The sequence below is a fragment of the Penicillium diatomitis genome, assembly GCF_028827545.1.
Source record: "Penicillium diatomitis strain IBT 30728 chromosome Unknown utg000003l_segment0_segment0, whole genome shotgun sequence".
NCBI lineage: Eukaryota > Fungi > Ascomycota > Eurotiomycetes > Eurotiales > Aspergillaceae > Penicillium > Penicillium diatomitis.
The window spans coordinates 824,884-844,902 of NW_026623175.1; the positions used below are offsets into that span (position 1 = coordinate 824,884).

Here is a 20,019-nt window from a genome sequence, read left to right on the forward strand (position 1 = left end):
CCTTTTCGGTAAGGCGTAAACCTTAGGCCAAGCGGTCCGAAAAAAGTTACTCAATCCGGCTAGCGCTATCCCAGGTATTTACAAGTTATAACTACCTAAGATAGCCGGATTGGGCGAAGATTGAGGGTGATACTGGTAATATGATTACGGGGAGGACCCTTTTTTAGACCCAGCCAAGCTCGCACGTCTCCAAGTTCCTTGCGCCGGGTTCTTCAGTCACATGATCCTAGTCAGCTGATCTATCCCCTTACTATCTCCTCACGGGCAATATTGGTGCCTGATTTTGGCCTTTACTGCGAAAGCGGGTCCAAAATTTATCTGCCAGCAAAAAGATGGGTAATGTAAAGTTTGCTAAAACTGCGTCCTGTACACGGGGCCGAAAGGGTGATGTCACTGGTCACCAGAGATTGGCTGGTCTTGATGAGGCTGAGCCGATTCGGGTGCAACGAAGGTCGAAAATGTCCATGTTCGGCACGGCTTCGACGGGGCCCACCAGGATGATCCTCAATGATCGTAATTGAAAAACACCGCCCAAATACAGCTCAAAAGTAAATTAGGATACAGTAGTCCTACAGGTCCGCTGAATGGTCAGCCCTACATAACCTTATCACCGCGCATCGAAAAATGCGAAAATCATTTACATTACACGCAAATCTAGTTCCTGCAAAGTGGTCGTCATATGGCGATGAACTGGAAACAAATGACTAGACTCTTATTCACAATAAAATTCAGTTCCCGTTGGCTTGAATGCTTCTTTCTGGCCCATGTCTATGTTCTCGTCCTATCTAAGCTATATTCTAGCTATTCGTCTGGCAGGGTAGAGAGCTCAACGCGGGACGCTAGCGCATCTCCTCCGGATTTAGCGTCAAGCAAAAGTAGAGCATGAACGTTTTTCAATTTCAAAACAAATAGTACTGAAGGAATCTGCAAGCTTATAAAGTATCACGACACTCATGAGATCAAGTCCAGACATCATACATCCGTTGAGCACCAAATCTTCAACCAAAAAGGGACTGATCATCGTCTGCTCAAGAAATAAGAGAAAGAAAGACTGGGGCAACATTGTCGTGTATACGGCCCGCCATATTAATAGTGAGACAAACATTATCACATATCTCTTCAAGAACCGCAAACCTTCATATTCTGGTAAGACATCACAGGAGGTATATGTGGACTGCGTGTGTCCCGTGCATGGCTCGCTGATGTGCTGTCAGGTTATCCCTTCGATTGAAGGTCTTGCTACATGTGTCGCAAGCGAAGGAACCTCGTGCGAGGTGTTGAGATTTCACATGTCGATTGAGAGCATGCTTATCACAAAACGGGCGTCCTGAATTGCAAGTTTCACTCAATGAACAACGAAGACTGGACCGCCTATATGTAGAAGGGTGGTGTTGGTAAGAATACAGTAAATGATACGTGCGACGTGGTTCGCCGTTTGGAGGAGCTTGGTGGAAGAACACGAACCTCTCCTGCGTTGTCTGCTGCGAGAGACTGCTGCTAGCTGGTCCGGGCAAAAACAATCCGGTGGTGTCATGACTCGCGGAAAGGCCGCAGTTGGGAGTCGACAGTTGACTTTCATCAAATGAAGCATGGTGTGGGTGCATAAGGTCGTGAGGGTTGACGAACACTGGTGCGGCGTACCCATAGCCAGATGGCGTGGACGTGTGCGCGTTGAGGCAGTCGAGGGGGGACGCCAGCTGGGCAAGCTGTTGCTGTCCATACAGGGGCTCCGGTTGCTGGCCATGAAGAGGCTGATATACGTCACAAAGTTGTGACTGGGAGACTTGTTGCTGCTCATGAGGGGGCTGATATACGTCACAAAGTTGTGACTGGGAGACTTGTTGCTGCTCATGAGGGGGCTGATTTACGTCACAAAGCTGTGACTGGGAGGCTTGTTGCCAGCTTTCGGGGGGCTTTTGCTCCTGCCAAAGCATCTGAGATTGGCCACATTGGCTGAGGGTATCGTCCTCATCAGGGCACATCATGTTGTAAGAGCCCGAGCGATACATGATTCACAGTGAAGAGAGGGGAAGGAAATCACTGTTTCCAGATGGATCTGTCTTTCTGATGGTAAGACGGATGGTTCTTGTAATAGGATATGTGAGAGATGTGGTCAAGCTGCACTCAGTCCTGAGCGATCTTTGCAAGAACACCGTAAACCAGAAGAAGTGAAACAAGGGAACTTCATATGTCGATGCGGAAAGCACCGATGAGAAGACAGCCGCGGATCGAGAGAATCAAGCAGAGAAGAAAAAATCAGTAGACGAATATTGGCGGAAAGAGCTCAGTCGAGAGAGAGAGAGAGGGACAGTAGAGAGTGACAATAGAGAAGAATTAGCAAAGTAAAGAGAGACTGGCAAAGGAAGGAGAGACTGGTATAGAGATTTGGTTTGAGCGAGACGAGGAAGATACTTATATGAACAGTCAGGAGTGTCGGAGTATGTGACTGCGACCGTCACGAGTGACTGAACAGTCACAGCCTGGTAGCCCGGGCCCGTAGCCCTGGTGAGAGGTGTAGTAGATCCATGAGCTTGGTACTTGGACATCGTCTCCCACTTTCGGAGTGAGGCGAGGGCTCCTGACATCCGAATCGTCAACCCCAGCCCTCAGGGCGGAGAATTGAAGGAGCGGGAGCTGGAAACTGAAAATCCAAAATTTAGGATCCCAATAAATCACCGCAAAAGATTGGTACACCACGTTTTCTGTCCCTCCCGTCCCAGACTCAAGACTCACTGTAGCTCTCACCTAAAATTACTGGGAACTCAAGGTCTATGTGATTGGACAAACTGCACCACTATTGCGCCTTCACTCAGCCACTGAGGCAAGGAATTAAAAAAAATGAAAAAGTGCCAAAAACACAGCACCTCCGAGCAGAGCCCTGGGGTCTCATGTGTATCAAGGTCTGGATCCTAAACAAACATTTGACAGGCACCATACTCATAGAAGTCAAAGAAGGTTTTGGCCGAACTCCCAGATCACGTTCCCCACCCTAAGCGCCCCAGATATCGTCGATCAGAATAGTCCCTGCACCCTGTCAAGGTAGACAGTGCCGGTCAAATTGAACTGTCCATATCCACTCCGCTGCAGCTCCGACCCAGTGGTTAGTTTTACAAAAACGATATCAAGTTCTGCCGCATATTCAGCGGCATTCGCCCCCTTATGACCTTATCACCGCGCATCAAAAATGCGAAAATAATCAGAGCTGTATGGTACGATCGGGTAATGTGGATCTTACCGGAAATTAATCTCTCACAAAGTGGATATGGCGTTAAACAAATAGGTGACAGGCACTGTACTACTTGGAGACTGAAATCTTCCTATTTCCTCCTCTGAAAGGAGACTCGTCGGGGACATTATTTCTTCATGACGAGGAAATTGCGTATAGTCATATTGACAGCCTGTTCAAATCTCTACGTGAGGTCTTGTTGGATAATGTCGCCGAGAATAAGGTCCTCGTCATTGACATTGATTCATTGGGTATTCAATTGACTGAAGTAAGATCAATGTCGACTGCATACTGTATATACTCCACGTGGGAAATCATCAGTCCGTCTCCCTCATAGAGATTTTGTAAATTCGTGGGGTGAGGATCCTTGACTCCTCGCCACCCCCTGGGCTTCTGTCCCTTTTTTTTTTTTTTTTTGTTTTCATTTCTCCTTATCGTCTTCTTTCTCATTGTTTGTTTTTTTTCCAGTTGAACAATCAGGGCTGAGGCGATACGTACAATGAGTCGTTGAAACAGGGAACAACGGTCCCCACACGGGATGTGACCCAACTACATACAGGTTGTATTCTGTGTTTGTCCTCGGTCACACCGATCTTCTCCCAAAACTCCCATAACTTTCCCCATAACTTTCCCCATAACTTTCACGCGGACCACGCCCCACAAAGCACGGACGAAACGGGCGTCCGAACGAATGGACCGGACTGGCCACAGTTCAGCCAAGGTACATACATCGACGGTGGAGAAACAGACCTTCTCGAAGCCCCAAAGTGCCCCAGTCAGTAAAGACTAAGCCCTATCCGGAAGAACCTAGAATTTCTCCGTGAGACCAGGTCGGATCCATGTCGTGGCCTAACACGGAAAGGCCCCTCACATGACTTGAAGTACCCCGTGAAATACTCTCACCGTCATGTCAATCAGTTCAGACTCCCGAGTCTCCCACAGCTGCGCGTAGTTGACGATGGTCGGCTGGATGTATGTTGATCGACGACGGTTCATGATTGTCCATCCACCCCCCCCCCCCCCCCCCCCCCCCCCCCGGCCCCAATCCTGCCTTCGAGGCTAATGGACCAACCCTCGCGCTCGTTTTAACCCGGAAAAAAAAAAAGACAGTCGGCGGTCTTGCCAAGCTTCCTGCTGCCGGCTGATATGAGGAACGAAGTCCCGGAGGCGCACTGATCTTTCGTTCAACGCAATGGTGCGCAATGCGGCTATGATTTTCAGTCCGAGCCACGGGCAGACGAGAGTACGCTTGAGGATTTCAAGAAGGTTAATATCCTCCCTTCTCTACACTCTGCACTTCCATTGCAATTTACTTGCCTTGCTCGCTGCAGTCATCCACAAAGTCCACGGTGGCCCAGTGACTCTTGAATCTTCATCGGCGTTCTATCCTTGCACCACCAAGAGATTGATCACTCTCGCGCTTGAAGAGGCAGATCCATCGCAGCAAGACATCCTCGTTGCTTTGCTTCTTGACATCGATGCGTACTTGAAAAACAATGGCATTCAATCAAGGGCATTTCTCCGATCGGCAAGACTGTGTCGCGGGTGCTGCGGATGGGCATTCTTTGGCATCTTGGTTGGCAAGCATGCAAGGCTCTTTCTCCCAAGACCAGCATCAAGGCTCTTTCTCCCAAGATCAGCATCGAGACTCCTTCTTCCGAAATCAGCATCGAGACTCCTTCTTCCGAAATCAGCATCGAGACTCCTTCTTCCGAAATCAGCATGTGCCAAACGATTCTTCGGCCCAGGTGACATCCCTGGATCCCAACATGTCTATGAACCCCATGGGTACAGCCGCTGCTCATGGGTGCTCTCAAATTGAGTGGGCTGGGCAGGCTGTACCCGGGAGGCTCATTCCGTCCGTCGATCCATCCCCTCTGGCTGTTAGTAACGCAGCTCAAGGGTGGCCTCTGCAGTTTGACTCTTTCCAGAGGCCCGGTCTTCCGTCAATTCCTACCTTAGGGCCAGTTGTCCGCGGCCTCTGGGTAGGACACGAGCCCGATCCCAGCCCTAGACAAGGCAATCGTCGCAGACCGCGACGGTCAAGGCAGGTGCGGTGAGTTGTTCCCCGTTTGACGTTGGGCACATAAGCATCCCGCTCAGTGCTATCACTGAATTTATTCTGACGCCGTGGCCTCCCTGAGAAATAGTCACCCACCTAATCTTCATTGCCAATGGAGAGACTGCAACCGAAGAACGCCGTTTTGTAATCATGCCGTCCTCGTACGTCATGTCCTGACTCAGCATCTACGGCCTGGCTCGATTCCTTGCCACGTCCAGGATTGTCCTTGGGTCTTCAATCGAGAGGATAATATGTGGGCACACCTTCGGAGCGCACATCGTGAGCGAAGTTCAGGGTCACAGGCTAGAGCCCGACAATCTCCCGAGGTTGGAGCAAGAGCTTAGTCCGAAGCACTTCGACCCTCAACGGCGTGCTTGGGATACCCTGTCTGAACGAAGGCGTCTGGGGATCTCGCAGATAGGAAGATAAAGTATGGCGTGCTGAGGTTTGCTTGTCTCTTCCGTCTTTGGCGTTTAAATGGCTCTAAAATGTCGGAATCTGATTTCCTGTGATCTACTTCTTCAACGTCTTTCATATCATTGGCAGCTTTCTATGTAGGCTCCCCAAGGCACATGGGACATAGTGCATTACATCAAGATCAATCTTAACCGAGAGAGATCTTATAATGAGACATAAACCTTATGGAGCGTTTTGTCCAAGATTGGAATTTCAAGAGAACTTCCGATATCCGAGTACATGAGAGGATAGATACAGAGGGTCGTTATTGACAGGCTATCAGCCTTTGATACCGCTCGGATAGATCTGGAAGACTAAGAAAACAAGACGGATGGGTTTGTAGTGGGATGTATAAGATTCAGAATCTGTCTTTCAAATTGAATCGACACAAGACTGTCTTGCCCTGATAGAGATGGTCACTTTCAACTTCCGCTTTTGAAAAGATCAGTAGGACTCACTCGTACATCTCCATCCATTTTATAAAGATCATCCTTGTAGATTTGCAACGCTACTTTTTGCCACTCACCCAATTTGAAATTACCACTGCTGCCCAATGCCTCCAGCAATTCAGCAAATGGCCCGAAACCCCCTTCCAATCTGCCAGATCGTAGCCGGAGCGAAATCGAGAGTATATATAAGCCGACTATCTCTGATAATCTTGCACAGACTTAGGTACCCTTTTGCTTCAAAACATCCGGTAAAAGAAGTACCTCGCCATTATCAATGGCATGCTGCTGGTAGGTTTGAAGTCCGTACATGTCTATTCCCAGGCTATAGTTCCGGTGATAATATATTCCTCGTCGACGTTTTTCAGTTATCTTTTTTATCCGTATACTTCCAGTAGAAATTAAACGAAACCCTTTGGGACCAAATAGAGTCTCGAAGCTCTTGTGGCGATGAAGTAGCGTTTCACCTTCGAATGCGGGCCATCCAGGCGATACTATCGTCAAAAAAATAATCTCTAGGTATGTGGCAGTTCATTACACCCAATAAGCGCCGTATAGACCTGTAATATTTCAGGTCTCGCAGGATTGAACATCTACGACCTTTTCCAAGAGCCGAGGCTCGCAAAAGGAGCGCAGCAACGTTGATGTCCTCAATAAGATTGGTGGTCTCGTCTTCTTCGACTTTTCTGGCCGCTGGGTTTTGCCGAGCCTCATCCTGTACATATACATCAGTATGGTCCCGATCTGTGATTATGGAGGCTTGAATATACCTCCCACTCTGGACAGGTGTGGTCATCTGGACCCAGATGATCCGTTCACAGATGTCGGGTTCACAGATCTCACTCTCCGCATGTGAGAAAGAGGTTCGATTACAATTGTGGATGTCACATGGCCACATTCTGATCATCAGTCGAGGTGTTGGTGTGATAAATGGTAGTTTTTCTCACTGTCTAGCGGGCTGATAGAACTCATCTTCCCTTTTTTCATCGAGGGGACTAACTAGTCTATGAATTAATGGCGAAACACCAACACTGAATATAAGCACGTCGTCATCTCACACGTGACATCCACGAGGGGCAACCTTTCAAACAGCATGAGCTCGCAGAAACACCGCGTAAGGAGCGAATCAATCAAGCCTGACTTGAATAGGTTAAACTTTGCTCGAAACCATGGATGGACGACCCGTACCCGTTAAGCCACCAGGTACTATCTCGTCCATGGTACAGACGATAAGCTTCGTTCCACCTTAATTAAAGATCCACAGGGCGATCATGGCGATGATCAGCCGGAAATCTTCTCCGACACGGTAAAAAATACCGTTTGTAATACAGGAAAGGAGTGAGACGTTTAGAGTTACACTAGTATTGTGACTTTCCTCAGGTCTTGTTAGCTTCACGCCAAACTCTAAAGAACACGTGGGGCTGCAAGGCACGAACAAAAAAAGGAGACGCCAAAATCTAATCTTGCATGGGAGCACTTGCACTTGGTCTGCCCTTCAGGGATCTTCAATAACCCTGTCATTACGTCATATCGTATTGATTGATGGAAGTCTACATCCCTGCTACGTCACACTCAGAGTTTGTATAGTGAGAACTGGATGTTCGATTCGAGGGTGTACAAGTCAAGTGGATGACAGGGGGAAATATGGACATTAGAAGAAGAGAACGAGGGTGCTGGAGAAGAAAGTCAGACAAAGAGGGCTGTCGGAATCTCTCCTACCCCCCAAAAGGAACCGACCATCTCCGTAGAGAATGTTCAAATGAAGAACATAAAGATGACATTCAAAAGAAATGACATAAAACACCAAGAAAAACCCCCCCGGGTTACCAGGTGAAAGCCTCCTCGGCAAAGTCCACTACTGCCCCCTTGCCAATATTGGCCCGCGCGGCGGACCGCACTTCGTCAGCAAATGCACCGGGGCCACACACGGACACGATCGTCGCGCCGACGCTTTTCGGCATCAACTCCTCCAGAATCACATTTGGTCGACATCGACCCGAGTGCATCTGTACCGTGGCAGAGGGAGAGACGATATCGGCCGCACGCTTGGGTTTTGAAACAAACACTTTGACTATCAAGATTTCACGACGACCCGGTAGCCGCAGAATCTGATCCATCCACTTGCTGATCCAGCTGAGATGCTCCGTAGATCGGACTGACCAAATCAGGTAGACCCGGCGGGTGGCACCACGGGATGTCGCGGCTCGCTCGATTAAATCCCGAGTGAAGAGTAGGTGATGCGTGATTCCTGCACCAGCCGAGAACAGCACAGCTGTACCGTAGCTGGAAAAATTGACAGGATGGGAGCCATAAGGCCCCTCGATGTACCCCGGTGCTCGCAAGATTCCATTGGGCTTGCTGCGGGCCAAATTATACAATTTTCGGGTCATACCCTCCCGGGCACCGACAATGAGTGACACTTCTGTGGGGCGATGACTGGGTTCAAAGTACTGATCCAGGTCGTGGGACTGCTTCTCAAGATCAGAGGTGCTTGGAGTGGTGCTCACCGACTTGACGTCGTGATAGCGAGGAGAATCAGGTGTTGGACTGACGGCCTCGGCCCACGCGATGGAGAAGGGATGCGACATCCACCATGAGACGCAAGGAATGTACGCGAAAACATGGCAGCCGGGTTGAATCTTCACATTCTTAGGCAGATGGAAAGTCACTCGGCATGCTTCTCCCGGGAGAGCTTGAACGGTCATCTGAGTGGACCCATGCTTGGTGGAAATGTTGAGATACGCAAGGCGAACAAGACGCGTAATGCGCTCGAGAAACCAAATGATGGCAATCACGCTGCCCCAGCTGCGTTGAGAAAGGCTGTCGAGCTGAAGATGGTACCAGACGCCGAGGAAGGTGAGAAGTGCCGCAAGTTGATGCAGGTGCAAGAATGTCTCGTAAAATGCATGGCGGATGGGGGAGAGGGATTGAATGCATAGGAAGATCATGGAGACCGTAGCGACTAGGCCCCAAGTGAAGAAGGGAGTACTACGTACACGGAACAACATGTCGTCCATGTCCTTTTCGTTGACTGCATTGATCGCCCAGGCGACCGTATGAACAACTGACTCGACCATCACGATACGACCGAGCCATCGGTGAAGCAGGTTGTAGGTATCGAAACTGATATGCAAGATGGAAATCAAAGGGTTGTTGCGAGTTGCGAGCAGGAAGAGCGGCACCATATTCAAGACAGCCAGTACTCCAGAACGGCCACGAAGTTCAGCGAGCAGCGCAGCTGGTGTGTTGACGGCATAATCCAAGTAGCAGCAGTAGAATACTTGACTCGAGAAGTACAAAACGACCAGGACAAATTGGAAGCGAGACGGCAACGTTCCCACCCCGATCGCCCGTGACAACTGAATTTCTCGGTTATGTCTCTTCCTCCCAATGGGCGAATAGAGAACGTGTTTCTTGATATTCGTCCATAACGCTGACGTCTCTTCTCGCCAATACGCCTGTTGCAAACCAGTTGAGGCGAATGATGAGATTTGACGCAGATAGGCATGAACAAGTTGCGCTATTCGTCCAGAAAAGACAATGAAGGCGAGAATCGCGGCCGAGGAATAGACGATGCGAATGAACAAGATATCACGAGGAACTTGAACACCCCCTAGTCCTCTGGAATATTCATAGATATATGTTTCATTCGATCCGTAGCCGCTGGACGCGTCCTTCGGAGCAGAAGTCGCCATTGGAATTGATTCTGCGTGCGGTAAATCGGCGATGGCAATTGTCGGCGCAAATGAGATCTTGCGATCACGAAGTCAAGGAGTTTGCGTTTGAGCAAAGAAAAATCGGCTAGGGTATAGAGTCGAGATTGCTGACACAAATTCAAGGCTCAGCCTTGAAATTTGTGGAAATGGACTGGCGATGCCGACCTGAAAACAAAATCAAAAATAGCGGTGACCGAAAACTTGTCAGTCTTGTTGGCGTGGCAGAAATAGTAACCAGAAGGTGGAGCTGAGACCAAAACAATGGGTTTCAATCTCGATGGGTTGTGGATGTCGAGGCACAAAGGCATTCACTGTCAAGAAGACAATGATGTTTGTTACCTTTGTGCTCTTGTGCAGTGAAACGAATGTGCTGCGGAGAGGTACGTATGACACGCGAGTGGTTGATCAGCAGGCAGCAGGCCAGTCAACCACGAGAGTCAAACAAGAAAAAATTGAGCAAAATAAGGCAATCGAGTGCGATTCTATGGACTTTTTGAGATGGCCAGAGCGAATTAGCTCAGCTCAAATTTTTGAATGCCTGTTGTGGATCAAAGGCATTGCCCAGTCAATGAGGAATGCTGGACAGGAGGTGCTGCTGTAGTAGATTGACCTGCACACGTTTTCTTCTGTCGGGTAGTGAAGGACTCCACAACAGAATGAGTAGCAAGTGTACAAGAGAGTGAGCGGCAAAGAAGAGTTGATCCAAGATGCGGATCTAAGCAACAGAAGCGAAGGTATTCTATGCGCTCAACGCAGAGATGAAACGGTCTATCTTTCCAGGAAGGGTACCTGCAGGACAATTGGGAAAACCAGTCGATCGGCCTGACAAGAAACGAATGTAGAATTGAGTCGGTGCCAAGAGAAAGAAAATGGAAGGAAAAGGGAGAAAAAAAATAAAGAGTACGACGAAACGAACCGCTGTTCTTCACGCAGAGAGAAGAACTGGCGCCATGGCAGGGGAAAGGGGAGGTTTTATCATTTCTATGCTCATCATAGGTTATGATCTATGGGTATCGGTGGAGTGATGCATAACCCGGCTAGGGGTGCACTGATCACGGTCGGTCAAAGCAGTTCGTCTCAGTGGTGGATTCCACAGGGGAGCACAACGGCTGCACTATCGAATTCGATATTGACGAGCGAGCTCGAGTCATCCACTAGCCCACTAGCCCACTTCACTACTGTCGCGTAGTGGCTGTTGTGATCTTGGAGACTTGGACTCCTCCTGCGTCCTTGGAGCGGGGGCAGGCCCAGTCCTGGATCCGTGGATGGGATGAGCCTCTCGGGTGGACTCCTCTGCTCGGGGTGGATCAGCTACTCTCAGCGTACGAAGGGTCGGCGGAGCCATCGACGTTTCTGAAAGACTCAGGCACCACATGGGCCGCGATCATAATTCGCTGGGCGGCCAAATCGTGCATTGAATACCGCTGGCTTTCCCCCTGCAAAAATCATGCGACCGGCGTGACGCCCTCGAGAGCCCCTCGCCGTACTCATCCCGGCCAAACTAGGGGACTTCGAACATGACTACTGCTTTGAGGGTGCACCATGCGAGCCAGGGAGGGTGTCACAGATGGAGTGGTGGAGACCCTATTCGCGGAAGTCTGCTAGGGACGTCAAGAGGGGCAGGAGGAAAGTTCTGGATGGGCCACCTCATGGGCGAGTCGAAGGCCAAGAATATCTCAAACACTGGCCCTGTGGGTGGGTTTCAAAGCTACTCTTAATTAGAAACAGCGGACAAGAGAGGCTTTGCACAACTCCCCCTGGTGGCGTATCTGTTCTGCATCCCATGGGATGCCATCGATTTTCCATCTAGAGCAAAATGTGCTGTGCATCAGGTCTATCGTCTTGTGAGATGCGACGGAGTTCATTTGAGGATGTAGTAAAGAATAAAGATAAGGTTGTCGTGAGGAGCCGGGGGGTAAAGCGACCCTTGGGACTATGACGGCGGCGGATGAGGCGGTAAGCCACATCGACAGCCTCAGGCAGAAAGGACCGCCCATCGCTCGCCAGCATAAGCGCGATCTCGAAGCACAAGCAGAAGCACGGTCACTTTCAAATGTAGCGACCGACCGGATACGAGAACCCAGTCAGCCAGGATTGATCAAAAAGTGGGTTCGCCAGACGATAGATTTAGGGCCCGAACAAACAACTCCATATGTTCTCTTGTCAAAATGTGAATATTTTAGCCTAACAATATCAGTTTCTACGAGTACCGGGTACATTGGCAGGAGCCGGAGCACGACGCACATGATCCCAAAAATATAAGCGAGCAGGGTGAGCCGTGCGGCGGTTTCATCCCAACTGCCGGATGCTCCACGGACGCCCTGACAAAGCACCGAGTGAGCTTCACGCGGCCTAGAAGTGGAGTGAGCCCTACGAAAAGGAAGCAAGCTGGAGACATGGCGAAGTCTGCCCTCTGCTACATGGGCGCTGACTCGTGCATAACGGCACGACATGCTTGTTTTTTGATTTCTCCACCCAGCATATCCATTAATCCCCGACCTGTGCATGTACATACATATCAACGCTGGTATCGACTGAGCATCCTTCGGGAAGCATGTATGAGAGGAGTATAACCTCCGCTGCCCAGCGTCTCTACTTCAAACCGCTAAAAATGCAAGGGGATGGGAACGGGTGCTATCGTGGGTCCAGACTCAATAGTCGACCCAGTCTACTGCTTTCTTCATTATTAACTTCAGGGATCATGACACTGCTTTTCCTCCACCTTTCACCGGCCCATCCATCCGCCATCGACAGTGATGATTTCACCGGACACATAGCTGCTGGCAGAGCTCGCCAAGAAGACCACCACGCCCTTGAAATCCTCCGGTTGACCCCACCGACCGGCCGGAATTCTGGCCATGATGCCTGCATTTCGGCTCTCGTCGTTGATGAGAGCCGTGTTCATATCCGTCGCAATGTACCCAGGAGCAATGGCATTCACATTGATGCCCTTGGCGATCCACTCATTCGAGAGGGCCTTGGTAAGCTGACCGATGCCACCCTTGGACGCAGCGTAGGCGGGGACGGTGATACCACCCTGGAAGGTCAGGAGAGAGGCAACGTTGATAATTGAGCCTCGGCGACCGGAGGGAAATTCAGAGCCGTCGCGGGACAGCAGGTATGCGCCGAACTCGCGGCACAGAACGAAGACTTGAGAAAGGTTGACTTCGAGGACCTGTTTAGTGGACATAATTAGCATCAGTTCACATGGGCTACAGTACGGTACAACCAAACTTCCGAGGCAGCATCAGAGCTTCTCGTGCTCCCTCCACGATTCAGATCCCGCTGTGAGTAATAATAGATCACCTACCTCGTCCCAATCCTCATCGGGGAATTTCTCGCTGGGATGTCTTCGTTGAATGCCGGCGCAGTTCAGCAGAATGTCCGGCTTGAAGCCCTGGCTCACCACGGCCGGGATGATCTCCTTGACAGCCTTGCGATCGGATAGCTCGGCCACGTGAATGTGCACTTTGCGACCGATACGGTTAGCAACCTCATCCCTGGTTGTGGTGCTGGTCTCATCGCGCTGAACCAGGATGATATCAGCGCCCGCCTCGGCCAGGGCGAGCGCCATGGCCTGACCGATGCCTCGGGTGCCCCCTGTGACGACGGCGGTGCGGCCTTCTAAGGAGAAGAGCGATGATATCGTAGATGACATTGTGTAAAGATGATCGATGGTGATGTTGAACCTCGCAAGATGAAATGCTGTACCAAGATTGATGGATTTATTCTCCTCCAGACGTCGCTCATGATCGTCCTCGAAGGGCTTCCCCACGCGCGGGGGGATGCCAACCTGCGCATAGCCGCGTACTACTGTACTGAATGGACAGATAGGAAGGTTCAATTGCCGACTTCCGTTGCCGCCGGCTGCTCGGCTATTGCCTGCCCCGCGAAGTCAGGTCCTTCCCTGGTTTTTGATCTGCTAAGCACCGTCTCAATAATGCCACCACGCTTCCTATCTGGTTGCGACCGCATGATGTACTGGCGCCTGCGTGCACCGTCTGACTGAGTTGCGAGAGTGGTCAAATTCCGTACTTGAGTGAACAGGATTTCAATTAATGTCAAACATGGTGGCAACTTAAGCCTTTCGGTAGCGGAAGTACCTGAAACAATCGGCCGTGCTTGAACATGAATGATGAGATCGGTGGGCATCATCGTGATACTACAATTGTACGACAATAATCGTAGTAGCCCGGGGGTTGCCGACTTCGATAAAGATAGTTTGTTTCGATGTTTTACTCGCTAGTAGCGTGACGCCAGATTTCGTAGGTGCGACAAGTTCCGAGTCAGGTGCTCAGTTCCCTAAAGCTTCTCCACACCCCAACAAGCTCCAGTCTCGCGAGGCTCCCAGTCCCAGGCCCGGCTTTTCTCCTCCACAGGACCCCCCCCCCCCCCGCGGCCCAGGATCAGTACGTACACTATTATCATCCTCATCCATGATGAGTAATGGCCAGACCCTCGACTCCTCAATTCCCTATCGAAAACACAGTGGGTCTCAGCACTATTGTCGGCCCCTAAACCTGAACATCCCAAATCGGAAAGTAATGTCACATTAATTGCTCAACGGCCCGGTGACAGATGGAGGCCTCAAACGACGAGGTGTCTCGGCGACAGCTCGAGCAAGCTGCTGGGAAGCGTGTCTCGCGTGCTTGTCTGCATTGCAGGCAGCGAAAATCACGATGTGACCTGTAAGGCTTGCCTACCGCCGTTGCGACTCTCGGGGGTCCTCGTCTCGATTGGACAGTTAAAGGATCCCTTGACCTGCATTTGGTGCCGCCCCTTAGAATGATGTCGTTCCTGCATGACGCTGACCTCAAGTGACAGAGATAGCAATGGCAACCCTGGCAAGCCACCATGCCAGAGATGTGTCAGAGAGAATCGCGACTGCGTGCTCGGTGGCTCCAATCGCGGTGGTCGTCGCATTCGTAAGAACAAAATAAAGCACTTCACTCCTGCTTCAGAGTATTCACCCAAAAATGGATCCACGGACGCCGGGACAAGTCCGAATATCCTGAATAGCCTCGGTGCACCGTCGGGGACGTCGTATCCCGGTCCTGTGGTTTTTCTCCCACCGGATCCGTCGGCTGAGGGCTCTACGTCGTCGACGGCAGTAGTGGCTATCGACGGGGACGAGGAAGCTGCTATCGACACTGTACCCCGGAATCCATCTGATGCGTGGCAGTGTTTGACTGATATCGCCACGAAGTCGACCCCAGCCGTCCCTGAAACCCAGATTGGAAATTCTGGTCGATCCGGATCAATCTCAGCTTACCGTGGCACGCGCAGTGGCATCTTGCCTGAGTTCAACACATCAGCCACAGGTATTCGAGCCTATCGACTGGTTCACTCCCGAGCCCTGGACTCGGGCATTGTATGGCAGCTGATCACCCGCTACGCTGAAAATTTCCATCCATATCTTCCCCTGGTGCCTCGGAAATACTTCGAATATGCTGCCCTCGACGACTTCGCCAACAACGAGAAACATCTTTTGACAGCGGTCTTGACCATCGCCTCGAAGGATCTCATTGAACGGCCTGAGATTCACGAATACTGTTCGAAGTACATGCACGAGCTGATCTCCGGCATCGCCGCTGGTGCAGAGTGCGACGTGGAGGCAGTCGAGGCACTGCTACTTCTTGCGGAGTGGGAACCGCAGGGGCTTCGCCCCCGAATTGAGCGAGTCGGCCGAGGCGAAGAAGATCGTGCCGCATGGATGCACGTTGGCCTAGCATTACGCTCGGGCTACTTCATCGGACTGGACAGAACATCGTTTCGAGGTGACCCGCACGGAGACCAGGAATCAGAGGCACGCCGGCGTCTGGCCTGGGCGAGCGCCTATGTTTCTGACCGACTGATCTCTGTACGAATCGGACGTGCGTTCTGGTCGCGTGGCCCTGGACCCATGACCGGTCTGTCGAGTCACGATTTTCCCTCCTTGCAGCCAGTCAAAGAGAGTGACGAGGATTATTCGAAGATTTATCAGGCAATGCTTGACCTGACCCAGCTCTACGGCAATGTGCATGAAGTGCTCTACTCGGGTATGCGCACGAGTAATCAGATGATGTTGATGGGGGATTACGTCAAATATGTTGACGATTTTCGCCTGGCCATTCTGCGATGGAAGTCTCTATGGGGACCATTAGATTGTAAGTTGTAGAATTCTGTTCGTCTTGGAGACATACTGACCTGTGCAGGCTCGCCTCCCATGCGCGCAACGCTTCAGCTGTCATATGAGTACCTGCGTCTTTATACGACTGCATTTGCGTTTCAAGCTGCCATCTCTCAATGCTTAGCAAGGCCCAGAACAGACGGCAGCACGCATCGCGAACGACTCAGGGCGACCTTCAAGAATGTGGCCTCGATGCAGGACTCTCGGTTCATATATGAATCAGTTGATGCTGCGAACGCGTATTTGACAATCCTTGTAGACTCGGTGAACCCAGAAAGACATTTGCATTTCATGCCTCTGCGATTTTATCTGTGGGTACTCCAGCATCCCTGATCAGGACGTACAACTTCTCTGACACGTAGCAGCTACGGTATCTACTCTGCCGTTTTTCTTTACAAAGTAAGCTTCGCCGTTCCCTGCGCAACAAGCTCCAAATTTTCAACTTTTATCTCTGACAGTCCATCACAGGCTCGTTCTTTTGGAATGATGCTTCCATCTGAGGAAGCCAAAGTCCAAGGTCTTGTGGCTCGAACCACCGAGGTTCTCAAACGTGCAAGTGCAGGCCCAGACGACATCGGAGCGCGCTATTCTCGTCTGCTTGAGCTTCTCTGGCGACCGAAGACTCAACCTGCGACAAGTCAATCAGCAGAGCCACGTGGATCGACTGATTTTCAATTGCAATCCGCACTCTCGAATCCGGTCTCGGATTCCACATACATGGACTTTAGCCCAGCACATGATTTCTCGTGGCTAGATCTGGAAGCTGTGGGTGATTACGTCTCTGGTGATCAAACACCAGGTGGACTGCTCGGCCTTGATGTATTCCAGAATGAGGCCATTCCATATCAGGGTGGCCAAGACCGCTCACAGTTCTGGCAATCATCTGCGTGGATGGGTGACATGAGCAGCAATCTACTCTTTTAGTTTAGTCTGGAACCCCGGACGGTATCCGTGAGGGGTGCGATCCAAAGTCTAGCGGCAAATAAATCATGCGGGGGCGGTGGTGTGGGGGTTCCGATCGGAGACAAGGCCGATTGTCGCATGAGGGGTACTCGGGGCTGTCGCAATTGAATTGGAAACGAGACAGTCAGACTTTTCCTGGGCGAGGATAACTCTACCCGATCTCTCTCTTGGAGGAATACCGTCGCTTGCCCTCGTCAGCAGAAAATGTCTATCAACGATTTACGTGGCCGTTTGGCGCTCATCACTGGTGCATCAGGAGGGTAAGTCAATCACCCTTCCAAGGTTACTAAACGAGGTCGATGAACTAACATTAGATACGGTCTCTCAGCATCGGATCGGCTTGTGCAGATCAGCTTGCACAGCATGGTGTTCATCTGGCATTGACTTATTCCAGCAATCTCGAGGCCATGAACAGAATCGTCGAAGAACTGAAAACAAAACATGCGGAGCACCAGCTCCGCATCTCCGTCCACCAAGTCGATGTTGGCTCGGCTGAACAGATTGAGGCCTTGTTCCAACAGATCGAACGCGAGCATGAGCAGCGACCAGATATTCTTGTTTCTAACGCTGGCTACGGTAAACGCTTTCCCAACGTGTGGGACATCACTCTGGAGGAATTTGATTATACACTCAATATCAATCTCCGTGCTTCATTCATACTCGTCAAAGGGGTGGTTGAGCACATGAAGGCTCAGCGCTGGGGTCGCATCGTGTTCATGTCCTCAATTGCCGCACAGGGTGGAGGTATCAATGGATGTCGTAAGTCTTCGCCCCCGATCAGTCCCATCGAGAGTGACAAGCACCGCAACAGAGGAACAAGCCAAGACTAAAGGGACATTGATCTTACAGACTATGCCGCCTCCAAAGGTGGTCTGACGGGGATGATGAAAAACTTGTCCACGCGCCTCGCCGAATATAACATCAGCGTCAATGATGTAGCCCCGGCCATGATCGGTGACACGGGCATGATTCCGAATGCGAATGCAATTCCCGAGGTCGCCGCTGGCATTCCGTTGAAAAGGCTGGGTACACCGGAGGAGACAGCGAATGTGGTGACGATGCTCTGTAAGACTGGCTACATGACCGGTCAAAGTCTGCTGCTGGCTGGGGGGTTGAAATGATGGTACAAAGTCGCGATAAGGTTGCTGTGTTTGTTGCATCATCTGTCCGAGGGAAGGAATTAATTATGGAAAGGGATGATGCCATTTGTGTACTGCAGATCACCAGGGATGGCATATTGACCACTGTCGACGGATACAATGCCGAGTTGGTTGTGTCGAGAGCAAATAAAACCAAATCATGTACACATATTTCTCGTCAAGTTCTTCATCAAAAAGATCTTTCCCACCGGGTATTCTTCACACAATCCTCACCGTCGTTATCGTCATCGCTATCTTAGATAATACTATTTCAACTCCATTTTGACCTCCCTGTTAGACCTTATTCTCAATGACCACCTTCACAACGGGCCTCCCGTCTTCGTCCACACCCTTTCCAGCGAGAATGAATGCGCGCTCACCCTCCTCCAACGGCAACCGGTGTGTGACGACCTTTTCCTCGGTGGTCTTCAGCTTGCCACTCCCCAACAGGCTAATAGCAGCCGGATACGCATAGCCATCGTAGCGGAACACGCCGATAATATCAACCTCGCGCAGAGCAGCCGCACCCACAGGCAACGTCTGGATGGGATTACCCATGCCAATCTGGACAAGCACACCACCGGGCTCGGATGCATAGATACCCGCCTGGACACAGGCCGGGACACCCGTGCAGTCATAGACACGGCTGAAGCCTGATACGGGTGGCATACCGTCCTTTTGTGCTGCTTGCACCAAAGAAGCGGCAACACCCTGTGCATTCGTCAATGCCCAGGCAATCTGTTCGGCGTGGGGCGCGTCCTTGGGAGGTGGGGCGGGGCTGGAGGGGTCTGCGCGGGGGATGAGCGCTGTCTTGAGCCCCAGACCCAGCGAGGCTGCAATTTCCAGTCGTGAAGCGTCAATGTCGGCTACCACGATTGACTCGAAGTTCTCTGAGACGGCCAGCGCCGAAGCAACCAAGAGACCGATGGCGCCAGCACCAAACACCAGTGCCGCAGTACCTTCGCCTGCGGCGTTCGATAGGGCTACCTCCTCCTTTGTCGGTGGATGAGAGCGACGGATCGCGTGAAGGCAGACAGCCAGCGGTTCGACGAGGGCACCGCCCGCATCGGACACAGTATCGGGCAAAGCGTGACACATGGCGGCGGGGTGATTGGTACGTGCCATGAGCGTTCCATCGAGGTGAGGGAAGGTCTTTGCACTGCTACGGAAGCGCATCTTCTTGCAGATGTTGTATCGGCCGTTCTTGCAAAAGGCACATTGTCGACAGGGCAGGCCTACTTCAAGGGCAACTCGGTCGCCAACCTTGAAGCCGGCCCCTACTTCGGGCCCGACGGCGGTGACTACGCCGGCGGATTCGTGGCCCAGACACATGGGCTCGCGGACGACAAAGTCGCCATTGCGGCCGTGGGAGTAGTAGTGTAGATCGGAGCCACAGAGACCTGTGGCGGTCACGGCAACTTGGAGATCTGCGCCGGTTGGAGCTGGGACAGTGCGTGTTTCCTGGTACAGTCGCTTGTTAATGTCGGGTGATTGACTGCAATTGGAATTCCAGAAGGGAAGCTTACCAGACGCAGATCCTTTGCGCCGTGCAAGACAAGCGCAGTTGCTGATGTTTCTGTTGACATGACGAACGGCAGATTCAATCTTATGCGTGGAGGACGAAAAATGTGTGGGAGGGACGACCACAAATGAGTTTTATTTTATTGTTGTCACCAGAAGCACTCAGACTCGTTACGGCATCTGACTCGGCAACATCACTACTGGCAGTCAATCAGTCAAGTTTAGTAGTCTACTGCTGACCTGGCCATTTGGGTCACTCGCCAGTCACGAGTGTGGAGTTTCATCGGTCGATACCATCATTTGCATCAACCCGCGCAAGCG

The 20,019-nt window shown here is 51.3% G+C and overlaps 6 protein-coding genes across 6 annotated transcripts; 2 read left to right on the forward strand and 4 right to left on the reverse strand.

Annotated features, from left to right (window-relative positions):
• Positions 1-1,311: 1,311 nt before the first annotated feature.
• N7539_002525 (uncharacterized protein) lies at positions 1,312-2,009 on the reverse strand (the record flags this gene model as incomplete). The annotated part of the gene is made up of 2 exons (XM_056932128.1): positions 1,312-1,327; positions 1,465-2,009. 2 exons carry the CDS (start codon positions 2,007-2,009, stop codon positions 1,312-1,314), a joined length of 561 nt encoding a protein of 186 aa, XP_056792087.1.
• Positions 2,010-8,013: 6,004 nt separating this feature from the next.
• Positions 8,014-9,885, reverse strand: N7539_002526 (ferric reductase family protein; the record flags this gene model as incomplete). Its single annotated transcript, XM_056932129.1, has 1 exon — positions 8,014-9,885. One exon carries the CDS (start codon positions 9,883-9,885, stop codon positions 8,014-8,016), a length of 1,872 nt encoding a protein of 623 aa, XP_056792088.1.
• Positions 9,886-12,631: 2,746 nt separating this feature from the next.
• N7539_002527 (putative 2-deoxy-D-gluconate 3-dehydrogenase) lies at positions 12,632-13,564 on the reverse strand (the record flags this gene model as incomplete). The annotated part of the gene is made up of 2 exons (XM_056932130.1): positions 12,632-13,081; positions 13,217-13,564. The coding sequence occupies 2 exons, from the start codon at positions 13,562-13,564 to the stop codon at positions 12,632-12,634; spliced, it is 798 nt and encodes a 265-aa protein (XP_056792089.1).
• Positions 13,565-14,484: 920 nt separating this feature from the next.
• On the forward strand, positions 14,485-16,999 carry N7539_002528 (uncharacterized protein; the record flags this gene model as incomplete). Its single annotated transcript, XM_056932131.1, has 5 exons — positions 14,485-14,594; positions 14,731-16,052; positions 16,101-16,386; positions 16,441-16,474; positions 16,544-16,999. 5 exons carry the CDS (start codon positions 14,485-14,487, stop codon positions 16,997-16,999), a joined length of 2,208 nt encoding a protein of 735 aa, XP_056792090.1.
• A 243-nt stretch (positions 17,000-17,242) lies between these two features.
• On the forward strand, positions 17,243-18,159 carry N7539_002529 (SDR family NAD(P)-dependent oxidoreductase; the record flags this gene model as incomplete). Its single annotated transcript, XM_056932132.1, has 3 exons — positions 17,243-17,298; positions 17,367-17,797; positions 17,888-18,159. 3 exons carry the CDS (start codon positions 17,243-17,245, stop codon positions 18,157-18,159), a joined length of 759 nt encoding a protein of 252 aa, XP_056792091.1.
• Positions 18,160-18,471: 312 nt separating this feature from the next.
• Positions 18,472-19,763, reverse strand: N7539_002530 (NAD(P)-dependent alcohol dehydrogenase; the record flags this gene model as incomplete). The annotated part of the gene is made up of 2 exons (XM_056932133.1): positions 18,472-19,638; positions 19,704-19,763. 2 exons carry the CDS (start codon positions 19,761-19,763, stop codon positions 18,472-18,474), a joined length of 1,227 nt encoding a protein of 408 aa, XP_056792092.1.
• Positions 19,764-20,019: the final 256 nt, after the last annotated feature.